At 19.0% G+C, this 15,351-nt stretch overlaps 13 protein-coding genes and 24 non-coding genes across 37 annotated transcripts, besides 1 other annotated feature; 23 read left to right on the forward strand and 14 right to left on the reverse strand. All coding sequences in view use genetic code 5, as the record gives it.

Moving 5' to 3' along the window:
• MRO48_mgt01 lies at window positions 1-69 on the forward strand. Its single transcript has one exon. It is a non-coding gene; the product is annotated as a tRNA-Met (tRNA).
• On the forward strand, window positions 70-133 carry MRO48_mgt02. Its single transcript has one exon. It is a non-coding gene; the product is annotated as a tRNA-Ile (tRNA).
• Window positions 131-199, reverse strand: MRO48_mgt03. The gene has a single exon. It is a non-coding gene; the product is annotated as a tRNA-Gln (tRNA).
• A 45-nt stretch (window positions 200-244) lies between these two features.
• Window positions 245-1,255, forward strand: ND2 (NADH dehydrogenase subunit 2). Its single transcript has one exon. It carries the CDS (start codon window positions 245-247, stop codon window positions 1,253-1,255), a length of 1,011 nt encoding a protein of 336 aa, YP_010303488.1.
• Window positions 1,256-1,257: 2 nt separating this feature from the next.
• On the forward strand, window positions 1,258-1,325 carry MRO48_mgt04. Its single transcript has one exon. It is a non-coding gene; the product is annotated as a tRNA-Trp (tRNA).
• On the reverse strand, window positions 1,318-1,386 carry MRO48_mgt05. Its single transcript has one exon. It is a non-coding gene; the product is annotated as a tRNA-Cys (tRNA).
• Window positions 1,387-1,396: 10 nt separating this feature from the next.
• MRO48_mgt06 lies at window positions 1,397-1,462 on the reverse strand. Its single transcript has one exon. It is a non-coding gene; the product is annotated as a tRNA-Tyr (tRNA).
• Window positions 1,463-1,464: 2 nt separating this feature from the next.
• COX1 (cytochrome c oxidase subunit I) lies at window positions 1,465-2,995 on the forward strand (the record flags this gene model as incomplete). The annotated part of the gene is made up of 1 exon: window positions 1,465-2,995. A coding segment is annotated over one exon (1,531 nt), but the record flags the coding sequence as incomplete, so codon positions are not given.
• On the forward strand, window positions 2,996-3,062 carry MRO48_mgt07. The gene has a single exon. It is a non-coding gene; the product is annotated as a tRNA-Leu (tRNA).
• On the forward strand, window positions 3,063-3,744 carry COX2 (cytochrome c oxidase subunit II). The gene has a single exon. A coding segment is annotated over exon 1 (682 nt).
• Window positions 3,745-3,815, forward strand: MRO48_mgt08. Its single transcript has one exon. It is a non-coding gene; the product is annotated as a tRNA-Lys (tRNA).
• Window positions 3,816-3,819: 4 nt separating this feature from the next.
• On the forward strand, window positions 3,820-3,885 carry MRO48_mgt09. Its single transcript has one exon. It is a non-coding gene; the product is annotated as a tRNA-Asp (tRNA).
• On the forward strand, window positions 3,886-4,047 carry ATP8 (ATP synthase F0 subunit 8). The gene has a single exon. It carries the CDS (start codon window positions 3,886-3,888, stop codon window positions 4,045-4,047), a length of 162 nt encoding a protein of 53 aa, YP_010303491.1.
• On the forward strand, window positions 4,041-4,718 carry ATP6 (ATP synthase F0 subunit 6). The gene has a single exon. It carries the CDS (start codon window positions 4,041-4,043, stop codon window positions 4,716-4,718), a length of 678 nt encoding a protein of 225 aa, YP_010303492.1.
• On the forward strand, window positions 4,718-5,503 carry COX3 (cytochrome c oxidase subunit III). Its single transcript has one exon. It carries the CDS (start codon window positions 4,718-4,720, stop codon window positions 5,501-5,503), a length of 786 nt encoding a protein of 261 aa, YP_010303493.1.
• Window positions 5,504-5,505: 2 nt separating this feature from the next.
• Window positions 5,506-5,571, forward strand: MRO48_mgt10. Its single transcript has one exon. It is a non-coding gene; the product is annotated as a tRNA-Gly (tRNA).
• Window positions 5,572-5,923, forward strand: ND3 (NADH dehydrogenase subunit 3). Its single transcript has one exon. A coding segment is annotated over exon 1 (352 nt).
• MRO48_mgt11 lies at window positions 5,924-5,992 on the forward strand. The gene has a single exon. It is a non-coding gene; the product is annotated as a tRNA-Ala (tRNA).
• On the forward strand, window positions 5,993-6,059 carry MRO48_mgt12. The gene has a single exon. It is a non-coding gene; the product is annotated as a tRNA-Arg (tRNA).
• A 27-nt stretch (window positions 6,060-6,086) lies between these two features.
• MRO48_mgt13 lies at window positions 6,087-6,152 on the forward strand. The gene has a single exon. It is a non-coding gene; the product is annotated as a tRNA-Asn (tRNA).
• A 2-nt stretch (window positions 6,153-6,154) lies between these two features.
• On the forward strand, window positions 6,155-6,220 carry MRO48_mgt14. Its single transcript has one exon. It is a non-coding gene; the product is annotated as a tRNA-Ser (tRNA).
• Window position 6,221: 1 nt separating this feature from the next.
• MRO48_mgt15 lies at window positions 6,222-6,288 on the forward strand. Its single transcript has one exon. It is a non-coding gene; the product is annotated as a tRNA-Glu (tRNA).
• On the reverse strand, window positions 6,287-6,353 carry MRO48_mgt16. Its single transcript has one exon. It is a non-coding gene; the product is annotated as a tRNA-Phe (tRNA).
• On the reverse strand, window positions 6,354-8,099 carry ND5 (NADH dehydrogenase subunit 5). Its single transcript has one exon. The coding sequence runs from the start codon at window positions 8,097-8,099 to the stop codon at window positions 6,354-6,356; it is 1,746 nt and encodes a 581-aa protein (YP_010303495.1).
• Window positions 8,100-8,166, reverse strand: MRO48_mgt17. The gene has a single exon. It is a non-coding gene; the product is annotated as a tRNA-His (tRNA).
• On the reverse strand, window positions 8,167-9,505 carry ND4 (NADH dehydrogenase subunit 4). The gene has a single exon. A coding segment is annotated over exon 1 (1,339 nt).
• A 44-nt stretch (window positions 9,506-9,549) lies between these two features.
• On the reverse strand, window positions 9,550-9,843 carry ND4L (NADH dehydrogenase subunit 4L). Its single transcript has one exon. It carries the CDS (start codon window positions 9,841-9,843, stop codon window positions 9,550-9,552), a length of 294 nt encoding a protein of 97 aa, YP_010303497.1.
• Window positions 9,844-9,909, forward strand: MRO48_mgt18. The gene has a single exon. It is a non-coding gene; the product is annotated as a tRNA-Thr (tRNA).
• MRO48_mgt19 lies at window positions 9,910-9,974 on the reverse strand. The gene has a single exon. It is a non-coding gene; the product is annotated as a tRNA-Pro (tRNA).
• Window positions 9,975-9,981: 7 nt separating this feature from the next.
• Window positions 9,982-10,515, forward strand: ND6 (NADH dehydrogenase subunit 6). The gene has a single exon. The coding sequence runs from the start codon at window positions 9,982-9,984 to the stop codon at window positions 10,513-10,515; it is 534 nt and encodes a 177-aa protein (YP_010303498.1).
• CYTB (cytochrome b) lies at window positions 10,516-11,667 on the forward strand. Its single transcript has one exon. The coding sequence runs from the start codon at window positions 10,516-10,518 to the stop codon at window positions 11,665-11,667; it is 1,152 nt and encodes a 383-aa protein (YP_010303499.1).
• Window positions 11,668-11,677: 10 nt separating this feature from the next.
• MRO48_mgt20 lies at window positions 11,678-11,743 on the forward strand. Its single transcript has one exon. It is a non-coding gene; the product is annotated as a tRNA-Ser (tRNA).
• Window positions 11,744-11,761: 18 nt separating this feature from the next.
• On the reverse strand, window positions 11,762-12,700 carry ND1 (NADH dehydrogenase subunit 1). Its single transcript has one exon. The coding sequence runs from the start codon at window positions 12,698-12,700 to the stop codon at window positions 11,762-11,764; it is 939 nt and encodes a 312-aa protein (YP_010303500.1).
• Window position 12,701: 1 nt separating this feature from the next.
• Window positions 12,702-12,769, reverse strand: MRO48_mgt21. Its single transcript has one exon. It is a non-coding gene; the product is annotated as a tRNA-Leu (tRNA).
• On the reverse strand, window positions 12,770-14,164 carry MRO48_mgr02. Its single transcript has one exon. It is a non-coding gene; the product is annotated as a 16S ribosomal RNA (ribosomal RNA).
• Window positions 14,165-14,230, reverse strand: MRO48_mgt22. Its single transcript has one exon. It is a non-coding gene; the product is annotated as a tRNA-Val (tRNA).
• MRO48_mgr01 lies at window positions 14,231-15,024 on the reverse strand. Its single transcript has one exon. It is a non-coding gene; the product is annotated as a 12S ribosomal RNA (ribosomal RNA).
• Window positions 15,025-15,351: an origin of replication.

Genomic DNA, 15,351 nt, shown 5'->3' on the forward strand with positions numbered 1-15,351 from the left:
TTAAAAATAAGCTAAAATTAAGCTTTTGGGTTCATACCCCAACTATAAAGGAAATCCCTTTTTTTTAAAAATAAAGTGCCTGATTAAAGGGTTATTCTGATAGGATAAATTAAGTAAATATTTACCTTTATTATATTTTATAGAATTAAACTATATCTAATAGTATCAAAAACTATTGTGCATCTTACACTAAAATATAATTTTTGAACTTAAATTTCTTAATAGAAATAATTTCTTATTTTAGATTTTTTTATTTAATTCTAATAAAATATTTTTCTTATTTATTTTATTTTTTAGTACATTTATCTCTATTTCATCTAATACATGATTTGGCTGTTGAATTGGATTAGAAATTAATCTTCTAAGATTTATCCCCCTCATTTCTAACTCAAATAATTTATTAGCATCAGAAGCCTCATTAAAATATTTTTTAACTCAAACTATTGCCTCTATTAATTTTTTATTTACAATTTTAATAATATTAATTTTAATAAAAAATTTTGAAATAAATAATTTAATTTTAATTATAATAAATTCTTCAATATTAATAAAAATAGGAAGAACTCCTTTTCATTTTTGATTTCCTAATATTATTGAAGGATTATCATGATTTAATAGATTTATTTTAATAACTTGACAAAAAATTACCCCTATAATTATTCTTTCTTATTGTTTTAATAAAAATTTTATTATTATTATTATTATTTTCAATATTATTATTGGAGCTATTGGAGGATTAAATCAAACTTCTTTACGTAAATTAATAGCTTTCTCTTCAATTAATAATTTAGGATGAATAATAAGTGCAATTATAATTAGTCAAACTCTATGAATATTTTATTTTTTTTTATATTCTTTTATAATTACAATTATATGCTTTTTATTTCACATATTAAATATATATTTTATTAACCAATTATTTATTAATAATATAAATTTTTTAATTAAAATTAATTTATTAATTAATTTTCTTTCCCTTGGTGGATTACCACCATTCATTGGATTTTTCCCTAAATGAATTATTATTAATTTTTTAATTAATAATAATATATATTTATTAACTTTATTATTTATAATAATAAGATTAATTATATTATTTTACTATATTCGAATTACTTATTCTGCTTTTATATTTAACTATTTAAAAATAAAATGATTTAAAATTTTTATTAAAAATAATTATTTTATAATAATTAATTTTTTATCTTTTATTTCTATAATAGGAATAATTTTAAGAACATTTTTTTTTTATTAAAGAAGGTTTTAAGTTAAATTAAACTAATAATCTTCAAAATTATTTATAAAGAAATATTCTTTAAGCCTTAATAAATAATATTTATTCCTTAAAATTTGCAATTTTATATCATTATAAATGAATATAAGACTAATTTATTTTTAATAAAAGAGAAAAAAATCTCGTTAATAAATTTACAATTTATCGCTTAAACTCAGCCATTTTATTAGCGAAAATGACTTTATTCAACAAATCATAAAGATATTGGAACATTATATTTTATTTTTGGAATTTGAGCAGGAATAGTAGGAACTTCTTTAAGTTTATTAATTCGAGCAGAATTAGGTAATCCTGGATCTTTAATTGGAGATGATCAAATTTACAATACTATTGTCACAGCTCATGCTTTTATTATAATTTTTTTTATAGTTATACCAATTATAATTGGTGGATTTGGTAATTGACTTGTACCTTTAATATTAGGAGCCCCTGATATAGCTTTCCCTCGAATAAATAATATAAGTTTTTGATTACTCCCCCCTTCCCTAACTTTACTTATTTCAAGAAGAATTGTAGAAAATGGAGCAGGAACAGGATGAACAGTTTATCCCCCACTTTCATCTAATATTGCACATGGAGGAAGATCAGTAGATTTAGCTATTTTTTCTTTACATTTAGCTGGAATTTCATCTATTTTAGGAGCAATTAATTTTATTACTACTATTATTAATATAAAATTAAATAATTTATCTTTTGATCAAATACCATTATTTATTTGAGCTGTAGGAATTACTGCATTTTTACTATTATTATCACTACCAGTTTTAGCAGGTGCTATTACTATACTTTTAACAGATCGAAACCTTAATACATCTTTTTTTGATCCTGCTGGAGGAGGTGATCCTATTTTATATCAACATTTATTTTGATTTTTTGGACATCCAGAAGTATATATTTTAATTTTACCAGGATTTGGTATAATTTCTCACATTATTTCTCAAGAAAGAGGAAAAAAAGAAACATTTGGTTGTTTAGGGATAATTTATGCTATACTAGCTATTGGATTATTAGGATTTATTGTATGAGCTCATCATATATTTACAGTTGGTATAGATATTGATACTCGAGCTTATTTTACATCAGCTACTATAATTATTGCAGTACCAACAGGAATTAAAATTTTTAGTTGATTAGCTACTTTTCATGGAACTCAAATTAACTATTCCCCATCTATTTTATGAAGTTTAGGATTTGTATTTTTATTTACTGTTGGAGGATTAACAGGAGTAATCTTATCTAACTCTTCTATTGATATTACATTACATGATACATATTATGTAGTAGCCCATTTTCATTATGTATTATCTATGGGAGCAGTATTTGCTATTTTAGGGGGATTTATTCATTGATATCCTTTATTCACTGGATTATCTTTAAATCCTTATTTATTAAAAATTCAATTCATCACAATATTTATTGGAGTAAATTTAACCTTTTTCCCTCAACATTTTTTAGGGTTAGCAGGAATACCTCGACGATACTCTGATTACCCAGATTCTTATATTTCTTGAAATATTATTTCATCTTTAGGATCTTATATTTCTTTAGTAGCCATTATAATAATATTAATTATTATTTGAGAATCTTTAATTAATCAACGAATTGCTTTATTTACATTAAATTTACCCTCATCAATTGAATGATACCAAAACTTACCTCCAGCAGAACATTCATATAATGAACTACCTATTTTAAGTAACTTCTAATATGGCAGATTATATGTAATGGATTTAAACCCCATTTATAAAGGATTATCCTTTTTTTAGAAATGGCAACATGATCAAATTTTAATTTACAAAATGGAGCATCCCCCTTAATAGAACAAATTATTTTCTTTCATGATCATACTTTAATTATTCTTATTATAATTACAATTTTAGTTGGTTATTTAATAACAAATTTATTTTTTAATAAATATATTAATCGATTCTTATTAGAAGGACAAATAATTGAATTAATTTGAACTATTTTACCAGCAATTACTTTAATTTTTATTGCTTTACCATCATTACGATTATTATATTTATTAGATGAACTAAATAATCCCTTAATTACCTTAAAATCAATTGGCCATCAATGATATTGAAGTTATGAATATTCAGATTTTCATAATATTGAATTTGATTCATATATAATCCCTTCTAATGAAATAAATTCTAATAGATTTCGATTATTAGATGTTGATAATCGAATTGTTTTACCTATAAATAACCAAATTCGAATTATAGTTACAGCAACAGATGTAATCCACTCTTGAACTATCCCATCATTAGGGGTAAAAGTAGATGCAAACCCCGGACGTCTTAATCAAACTAATTTTTTCATTAATCGACCTGGAATTTTTTATGGTCAATGTTCAGAAATTTGTGGAGCTAATCATAGATTTATACCTATTGTAATTGAAAGAATTTCAATTAAAAATTTCATTAATTGAATTAATAATTATTCTTCATTAGATGACTGAAAGCAAGTACTGGTCTCTTAAACCATTTTATAGTAAATTAGCAATTACTTCTAATGATTTTAAAGAATTAGTTAAATTTATAACATAAATATGTCAAATTTAAATTATTACTAAGTAATATTCTTTTATCCCACAAATAATACCAATTAATTGATTAATTTCATTTATTTTTTTTATTATAATTTATTTAATTTTTAATATTATAAATTACTATATTTTCAACAATAAAAATATTAATAAAAATAATAATTCTAAAAATAAAATCAAAAATTTCAATTGAAAATGATAAGTAATTTATTTTCAATTTTTGACCCCTCTACTAATTTATTTAATATTCCATTTAATTGAATTAGAACAATTTTAGGAATTATATTTATTCCATACTCATTTTGATTAATTCCTAACCGACATTTTTTTTTATGAAATTTTATTTTATTAAAACTACATAATGAATTTAAAACTTTATTAAAAAATAATTATTTCCAAGGATCAACCTTTATTTTTATCTCCATATTTACTTTTATCTTATTTAATAATTTTTTAGGACTATTCCCCTATATTTTTACAAGAACTAGTCATTTAACATTATCATTATCAATTTCTTTACCTTTATGATTAAGATTTATAATTTATGGTTGATTAAATAATTCTCAACATATATTTATCCATATAATTCCTCAAGGAACACCTTCTATTTTAATACCATTTATAGTATTAATTGAAACTATTAGAAATATTATTCGACCTGGAACTTTAGCTGTACGATTAACAGCTAATATAATTGCTGGACATTTACTAATAACCCTTTTAAGAAATAATGGATGTAATATAAGATCATATTTTATTGTAATTCTTGTTATAATTCAAATTTTATTATTAATTTTAGAATCAGCAGTTGCGGTTATTCAATCTTATGTAATTGCAATTTTAAGTACATTATATTCTAGTGAAGTAAATTAATGAAAAATTCTAACCATCCTTTTCACTTAGTAGATTATAGACCTTGACCTTTAACTGGAGCTATTGGAGTTATAGTTTTAGTTACTGGAATAGTAAAATGATTTCATAATTTTAATATAAATTTATTAATTTTAGGATATTTAATTGTTATTTTAACAATATATCAATGATGACGAGATGTATGTCGAGAAGGAACACTTCAAGGTAAACATACTATATTAGTAACAAAAGGTCTTCGATGAGGTATAATTTTATTTATTGTCTCTGAAATTTTTTTTTTTGTATCTTTTTTTTGAGCTTTCTTTCATAGAAGACTTGCCCCTAATATTGAAATTGGAACAATTTGACCCCCTACTAGAATTACTCCTTTTAATCCATTTCAAATTCCCTTATTAAATACTATTATTTTAATTAGATCAGGAGTATCAGTCACATGAGCTCATCATGCTATTATAGAAAATAATAATTCACAAATAACCCAAGGTTTATTTATTACAATTATTTTAGGAATTTATTTTACTATTTTACAAGCTTATGAATATTTTGAAGCTCCATTCACTATTGCTGATAGAATTTATGGATCAACATTTTTTATAGCAACAGGATTCCACGGACTTCATGTTATTATTGGAACATTATTTCTATTAATTTGTTTAATTCGACATATTAACAATCATTTTTCAAATAATCATCATTTTGGATTTGAAGCAGCAGCATGATATTGACACTTTGTAGACGTAGTTTGATTATTCCTTTACATTTCTATTTATTGATGAGGAAATTAATTATTTATATAATATATTTAGTATATTTGACTTCCAATCAAAAAGTTTAAAAATTTTTAATATAAATAATTATTTTAATATTAAATATTTTCACAATTATCATAATAATTTCCAATATTATAATATTTTTATCTATTATTATTTCTAAAAAAACTTATATAGATCGAGAAAAATGTTCCCCATTTGAATGTGGATTTGACCCTAAATCATCTGCTCGAATTCCATTTTCTTTACATTTTTTTCTAATTACTGTAATCTTTCTAATTTTTGATGTAGAAATTGCTCTTATTTTTCCCATCATTAAATTATTTAAATTAGTAAACTTTTTTTTATGAACAAAAATCAGTTTCTTTTTTATTTTAATTTTATTAATTGGATTATATCATGAATGAAATCAAAATATATTAAATTGAACAAATTAGGATTATAGTTTAACTTAAAACCTTTGATTTGCAATCAAAAAATATTATATAAAAATAATTTATCTTAAAATAAGAAGCAATATTGCATTTAATTTCGACTTAAAAGAAAGAGTTAATTAATAACTCCTTATTTAAAAATATAATTATATATTTACTTCTTCTTAATTGAAACCAAAATAGAGGTATATCACTGTTAATGATATTATTGAATAAATATTCCAATTAAATAGAAATATAAAGTTTAAAATTAAGCTGCTAACTTAATTTTTAGTGGTTAAATTCCATTAATATTTCTTATTTATATAGTTTATTTAAAACCTTACATTTTCATTGTAAAAATAAAAATATTTTTTTTTATAAATATTTAAAGATAAATATATCTCCTTAATATCTTCAATATTATGCTCTATTTTATAAGCTATTTAAATTTAAATATTAAATAATATTATAAATAAAATAATTACTATTCAAATAACAAATCTAAATAAATAAATTTTAAAATTATTTATTTGATAAATATTATAAAATACAGAATTTTTTTTTATAATAGATATTATACCAAACCCTCTATAAATTTCTCTTCAACCTAGATCAATATTTTTTACTAAATTTTGTCTAAACTTAAGAAAATAATAATTTAAACCATAAGTAGATAAATTAGGTATAAATCATATTATCCCTAAAAAATTTCTTAAATTATAAGTTATAATAAATTTATTTACTGAATAAATATTTATATTTCTAACTAAATAACCAAATACACCTCCAATTAATCTAACATAAATTACTATTATTTTTATGTTAAAAGGTAAATAAATCATATAAGGATAAGGAAAAATTATTCAATTTAAAAAACTTCCTCTAATAATTCTTATAAATAATAAAATAAATATTCTTTTCAATATAATATAATCTTCATCATATAAATTATAAATTCTTATTAAATTATAATCATTAATTATTAAATATATAACTAAACGAAATCTATAAAATATTGTTAACCCTGTTGATAAATAAAATAAAAAAAAAATTCTTAAATTAAATGTTCTAAAATTAACTATTTCTAAAATTAAATCCTTAGAATAAAACCCAGCTAAAAAAGGAATTCCACATAAAGCCATATTAGAAATATTTATACATAATGTAGTTAAAGGAATATATATAGAAATTCCCCCTATAAATCGAATATCTTGTATATCATTTATTAAATGAATAATTACACCTGCACATATAAATAATAAAGCTTTAAATATTGCATGAGTTAATAAATGAAAAAAAGCTAAATCAGGTATTCCTATTCTTAAAATTCTTATTATTAAACCTAATTGTCTTAAAGTAGATAAAGCAATAATTTTTTTTAAATCAAACTCATAATTAGCAGAAATACCAGCTATAAATATAGTTAATCCAGATAATAACAATAATATTTTTAAAAAAAAAGTATCTAATAATAATATATTAAATCGAATTAATAAATAAACTCCAGCAGTAACTAAAGTTGATGAATGAACTAAAGCTGAAACAGGAGTTGGAGCTGCTATTGCTGCAGGTAATCAAGATCTAAAAGGAATTTGAGCTCTTTTAGTTATAGCAGCCATAATAATTATTCTTCTTACAAATTTTATTTGTCAATCATTATTTATGAATTCTAAATAAAAAATATAATTTCATCTACCATAATTTAATATTCAAGAAATCACTATTAAAATAAGAACATCACCAATACGATTAGATAAAGCAGTTAATATACCAGCATTATAAGATTTTAAATTTTGATAATAAATTACCAAACAATAAGATACTAAACCTAAACCATCTCAACCTAATAAAATTCTAATAATATTAGGACTAATAATTAATAATATTATAGAAAAAACAAATAATAAAACTAAAATAATAAATCGCATTAAATTTAATTCTGAACTTATATATCTTTTTCTATAATAAATAACAACAGAAGAAATCAAAAATACAAATATTATAAATAATAAAGATATTCAATCTAATAAAATAGATATAACAATTCTAATTGAATTAAAAGAAATAATTTCTCATTCTAATAAAATAACTAATTTATTTATAATAAAATAAATTATAAAAATAAAATTTAATATTCTTATTATAAATAAAAAAATAAAAGAAATAAAACAAATTGAATATTTTATACTATTAATAATTTAAAATGAATCTTATTCATATTTTTGACACCACAAATCAATATTTTTATTAAATTATTTAAATAAAATCAAATTATTCTATAATCAATTTTTATAATTAAAATATTTAAAGGTAATCAATGTAAAATTAATATTAAATATTCACGAGAAACTCCCGTATAATATCTATAAACTCCTGAATAATACTTACCATGCTGAACAAAAGAATATAAATATAATCTATAACCAGCTCTAAAAAAAGAAATTATTATTAATATAAATATTGAAACCCAAGATCATCTTATTAATCTATTAATTAAACTAATTTCCCCCATTAAATTTAAACTAGGGGGAGCAGCTATATTAGAAGATATTAATAAAAATCATCATAATCTTATTGAAGGTATAAAATTCATTATACCTTTATTAATATATAAACTTCGTCTGTGTAATCGTTCATAACTAATATTAGCTAAACAAAATATTCCAGAAGAACATAATCCATGACCAATTATTAAAATATAAGACCCAATAAACCCTCAATAATTTATTACTATAATACCTCTAATTACAATTCTTATATGAGCTACAGAAGAATAAGCAATTAAAGATTTAATATCAATCTGAGAAAAACACTTCAAACTAATATAAAATCCCCCAATTAATCTAATTACAATTCAAATATAATTTAATTTTATATTAATTTCTTGAAGAAAAATTATTAAACGTAATAAACCATAACCTCCTAATTTTAATATAATTCCTGCTAAAATTATAGAACCAGATACTGGAGCTTCTACATGAGCTTTTGGTAATCATAAATGAACAAAATATATAGGTATTTTAACTAAAAAAGCTATAATCATACTAAAATATAACATATAAATATTTAAATTTATAAATTTTAAAAAATAAATTATTATACTTTGTATTTCATTATATAAATAAAAAATTCCCATTAATAAAGGTAAAGATACAAATAAAGTATAAAATAATAAATATATCCCTGCTTGAATACGTTCAGGTTGATAACCCCAACCAATAATTAATATCAAAGTAGGAATTAATCTACCTTCAAAAAATAAATAAAATAAAAATATATTTATAGTACTAAAAGTTAAATATAATATAATTAATAAAAAAATAATATTAAACAAAAAAAAATTTAAAAAAAAATTTATTTTATATAAATTTTCTCTTGCTATAATTATTAAAACTGAAATTCAAATTCTTAATATAATTAAACCATAAGATATAATATCACAAGATAATATATATCTAAAATTACAAAATAAATTTAATCTTATACCTAAATTTATAAATAAAAATATTAATAAAAATAATATTATTTGAACCATTCAAAATATATTTTTTATAAAACATATAGGAATTATAAAAATTAATATAAATAAAAATTTTATCATTTAATTAATCAAAATAATAAACTAATAAATTTTTAATATTATTTCTATAATAAATTAAATCTTTGAAAATAATCATTACCATGAGTACGAATTATAGAAACTAAAATTGATAACCCTAAAGCCCCCTCACAAACTGAAAAAACTAAAAATACTATTAATATATATATATCATAATCAATTATTATTAAATAAACTAATATAAAAAAAAAAATTCTTAATACTATAAATTCTAAACTTAACAAAACAATTAATAAATGCTTATATTTAGAAATAAAAATAAAATTACCAATAATAAATATTAAAATAAAAATAAATCATATATTTAAAATTATCATTATGTTTTTATAGTTTAATAAAAAATATTGGTCTTGTAAATCAAAGTTAAGTTATATACTTTAAAAACTTCAAAGAAAAAGAATATCTTTATCAATAATCTCCAAAATTATTATTTTATTTAAACTATTCCTTGATTTGATATTACAAAAATAATTTTTTCTATTTTATTAATTATAATCTCAATTTATATATATATATTAAATAACCCTCTTTCTATAGGATTAATAATTTTATTTCAAACATTATTATCTTGTTTAATAACTGGAATATTAATTAAAACTTATTGATTTTCTTATATTTTATTTTTAACTTTCTTAGGAGGTTTATTAGTTTTATTTATTTATGTTTCAAGAATTGCCTCAAATGAAATATTTAAACCAACATTTAATCTAAAAAAAATTAGATTATTTCTAATTATATTTTTAATCACAATTCAATTTATTTATTATAATAATATATATTGAATAAATTTATCAATTAATTCTGATATAAATAATTTCACAGAATTAATTTTTTTTTTTAATAATGAAAATAAAATTAACTTAAGAAAATTATATAACAATCAAACATTTTTAATTATAATAATATTAGTAATTTACCTATTTATTACTTTAATTGCAGTAGTAAAAATTACTAATATTTATTACGGTCCATTACGATCTTCTTTAAATTAAATGATAAATAAAAACTTTTATATAATCCGAAAAACACATCCCATCTTAAAAATTATTAATAATTCCTTAATTGATATACCAAGACCTTCTAATATTTCTTCTTGATGAAATTTTGGATCTTTATTAGGTCTATGCTTAATTATTCAAATTTTAACAGGTTTATTTTTAACTATATATTATACTGCTAATATTGAATTAGCATTTTATAGAGTAAATTATATTTGTCGAAATGTAAATTACGGTTGATTAATTCGTACTCTTCATGCTAATGGAGCTTCATTCTTTTTTATCTGCGTATACATACATATTGGACGAGGAATTTACTATGAATCATTTAATTTAAAATATACTTGAATAGTGGGAGTAATTATTTTATTTCTATTAATAGCAACAGCATTTATAGGTTATGTTTTACCTTGGGGTCAAATATCTTTTTGAGGAGCTACTGTTATTACAAATTTATTATCAGCTATCCCATCATTAGGCGTAAAAATTGTAACTTGAATTTGAGGAGGATTTGCAGTAGATAATGCAACATTAACTCGATTTTATACTTTTCACTTTCTTTTACCATTTATTATCTTAATAATAACTATAATTCATTTATTATTTCTTCACCAAACAGGATCAAATAATCCTTTAGGTTTAAATAGAAATTTAGATAAAATTCCTTTTCATCCATTTTTTGTATTCAAAGATTTAATTGGATTTATTATTTTATTATTTTTACTAACTATTTTAACTTTAACTAATCCATATTTATTAGGAGACCCAGATAATTTTATCCCAGCAAATCCATTAGTAACTCCTGTTCACATTCAACCAGAATGATATTTTTTATTTGCTTATGCAATTTTACGATCAATCCCAAATAAATTAGGAGGAGTAATTGCATTAGTTATATCAATTCTTATTTTAATTATTTTACCTTTCACATTTAATAAAAAAATTCAAGGTATTCAATTTTACCCTATTAATCAATTATTATTTTGATCAATAATTACTATTATTATTTTATTAACTTGAATTGGAGCTCGACCAGTAGAAGATCCATATATTATTATTGGACAATTATTAACTATCATATATTTTTCTTATTTTATTATTAATCCTTTAATTAGAAAATACTGAGATAATTTAATTTTTAACTAAACTAAATATTAATTAATGAGCTTGTACAAAGCATTTGTTTTGAAAACTTAAGAAAGAATTATAATTCTATTAATTTATACTAAAAATAATTAATTTAAATTAAAAAAACCTTAAATCCTAAAAAAAATAATAAAAAATTTAATGAAACAGGTAAATATCTTTTTCAAGATAAATATATTAATTTATCATAACGATAACGAGGTAAAGTACCTCGAACTCAAACAAATAAAAAAGAAACTAAACTTAACTTTAAATAAAAAAAAATTCTTAAATTAAACCCCCCTAAATAAATTAAAGTAAATAATAAACTTATAAATAAAATTCTAGAATATTCAGCTAAAAAAATTAAAACAAAACCTCCACTTCTATATTCTACATTAAATCCAGAAACTAACTCTCTTTCACCCTCAGCAAAATCAAATGGAGTTCGATTAGTTTCAGCTAATCTTGATCTTATTCAACACAAACCTAAAGGAAATATTAACACAATAAATCAAATTATACTTTGATATAAACTAAATATCAATAAATTAAAATCTATAATTATTACAATTCTAGATATCAAAATTAAAGCCAATCTAACTTCATAAGAAATAGTTTGAGCTACAGCACGTAATCCCCCTAATAATGCATAATTAGAATTAGATGATCAACCAGAAACTATAACTGTATAAACCCCTAATCTAGTACAACATAAAAAAAATAAAATACCTAAATTAAATCTAACTAAATTAAAATAATAAGGAATTAACATTCAAATTATTAAACATAAAATAAATCTTAATACAGGAGAAAAATAATAACAAATATAATTAGAAAAATTAGGATAAGTTTGTTCTTTAGTGAATAACTTAATACCATCAGAAAAAGGTTGTAAAATTCCTATAAAACCTACTTTATTAGGACCTTTTCGAATTTGAATATAACCTAAAACTTTCCGTTCTAATAAAGTTAAATAAGCAACACCAATTAAAACTCCTACAATTAAAATTAATAATCCAACTATAATTAAATAAATATCTAAAATAAACATTTACTATCTATATAATTAAATTATATATAAATGAATTCTAAAATCATTACATTTTTCTGCCAAAATAGTTAATATAATATATATATATATATATATATATATTATATTATTTATTTTAACTATATTTTTAAATAAAATTTAATAAAATTCAATTTATATAAATTTAATTTAAATATTTAATCCTTTCGTACTAAAATATTTTATATTTTAAAAGATAGAAACCAACCTGGCTCACACCGGTTTGAACTCAGATCATGTAAGATTTTAATGATCGAACAGATCAAAAATTTTAAACTTCTGCATTTAAATTTTATCTTAATCCAACATCGAGGTCGCAAACTCTTTTTTTTATATGAACTAAAAAAAAAAATTACGCTGTTATCCCTAAGGTAATTTTTTCTTATAATCAATAATATTGGATCAATTATTCACTTATTTATGTCTAATAAAAAAAAAGTTATTTTTATTTTTTTGTCACCCCAACAAATTAAATTAAATTATTTTAATTATTAATTTTATAAATAATCTTAATAATTATAATTTATAAAACTCTATAGGGTCTTCTCGTCTTTTTAATTAATTTTAGCTTTTTAACTAAAAAATTAAATTTTATATCATAATTAAGAGACAGTTTATATTTCATCCAATCTTTCATACAAGTCATCAATTAAATGACTAATGATTATGCTACCTTTGTACAGTCAAAATACTGCAGCCCTTTAATAATTAAATCAGTGGGCAGATTAGACTTTATATTATTTACAAAAAGACATGTTTTTGATAAACAAGTGAATATAAATTTTTGCCGAATTCCTTTTAATTATTTTTTAAATAAAATAATAAATTAAATATTATATATATATACTAATTTTATCATTATATTAAATTAAATTTTATTCTTAATTTTTTTTTTTATAAAAATATAAAATTTATTTTAAATTTTATTTATTAATGAAATTATTTATAATAAATTAAAATTTGTTAACAATATAAATTATATAATTTTCAATTTTTTAATAATTAAATTTATATAAATTTAATTTAAAGCTTATCCCTTAAAATATAAAATTATTTTATAAAATTTTTAATTAATTAAAAATTTTATAAAATAATATAAAATTAAATTTTTTTCTAAAAAAACTAGATATATTTAAAAACGATTAACATTTCATTTCCAATTAATTATTTAAAATATTTTTGCCACAATAAATTTATTAATTAATTATCTCTTTTAAATTCGAGAATTTAATATATAATAAAAATTCTTAATAAACTCTGATACACAAGATACATTAAATTAAAATTACTTTTAAATAATTTAAATTTTCAATTATTTCAAAATTCTTTCACAATACTATTACACTATAAAATAATTAATTTTTTCAATAAAAATACTTTAACCCCCTTTAATTATTTTTATTTAAAAATTTTTTTATTATTTATAAAATTATTAATTTTTCCCCCTCAAATTAATTAATTTTTAATATCTTTTCAATGTAAATGAAATGCTTTAAATCAAGCTCTAATTTGTTCTTTCTAGAAACACTTTCCAGTACCTCTACTTTGTTACGACTTATTTCAATTTATTATAATTAAAATTATAATTATATGAAAGTGACGGGCAATATGTACATATTTTAATTTTTAATCATTTTAATAAATTAAATAAAATTACATTTAAATCCACCCTCAATTAATTATTACAAATTAATATCAGTATAAATAAATTTATTGTAATCCATTATATTCTTAATTATAATCTGCATCTTGATCTGATTTAAATTAATTTACAATTTTTAAATATTAATTTTTTTTAAAAATATTTTTTTAACAACGATATACAAAATATTAAATTAAGTAAATTTATTCGTGGATTATCAATTATTAAACAGATTCCTCTAAATGAACTAAAATACCGCCAAATTATTTAAGTTTCAATAAATAATTAATTACTATTTTAGTATTATAAATTTAAATTTTAATAATAGGGTATCTAATCCTAGTTTTTTTTTAAAATTTATTAAATCATAAATTAAATATAAAATTTAATTAAATTAAAATTTCACCTAATAATTTAAAATTTTTATTATAAAAATATTTATTAATTAATTACTAATAAAATTTAATTTAATTTTTGTTTAACCGCAACTGCTGGCACAAAATTTGTTATTAATTTAAATATTACTAAATCTTAATTTCTTAAATATTTTAATATTAATTACTACAAAATAAATAATTATTATTTAAATAATTAATATTTAACACTAAAATTTATATGTAAAATAAATTTATAATAAATTATTAAACCATAAAGAATTTTATTTATATGTAATTTTTTTTGAATAGATTTTTTTTTTTTTTTTTTTATATTAAAATATTTAATATAAATTATTAAATTTTAAATAATTTCTTTTCTTTTTTTTTTATAATATTAATATTAAAAACTAAATTAATAATAAACAATATATATTAATTTATATAATATAATATTAATATAATTATATTAATTTTTTAATAATTTATTATATTAATATAATATTAATAAATTAAATATTTAATATATATATATATATATTTATAAATAATTTATCAATTAAATTATATATAAAACCATTTGTAATAATTTTTCATATAATAATAATAATAATATT

Source organism: Helicoverpa zea, mitochondrion (genome assembly GCF_022581195.2).
Source record: "Helicoverpa zea mitochondrion, complete genome".
Taxonomy (NCBI): domain Eukaryota; kingdom Metazoa; phylum Arthropoda; class Insecta; order Lepidoptera; family Noctuidae; genus Helicoverpa; species Helicoverpa zea.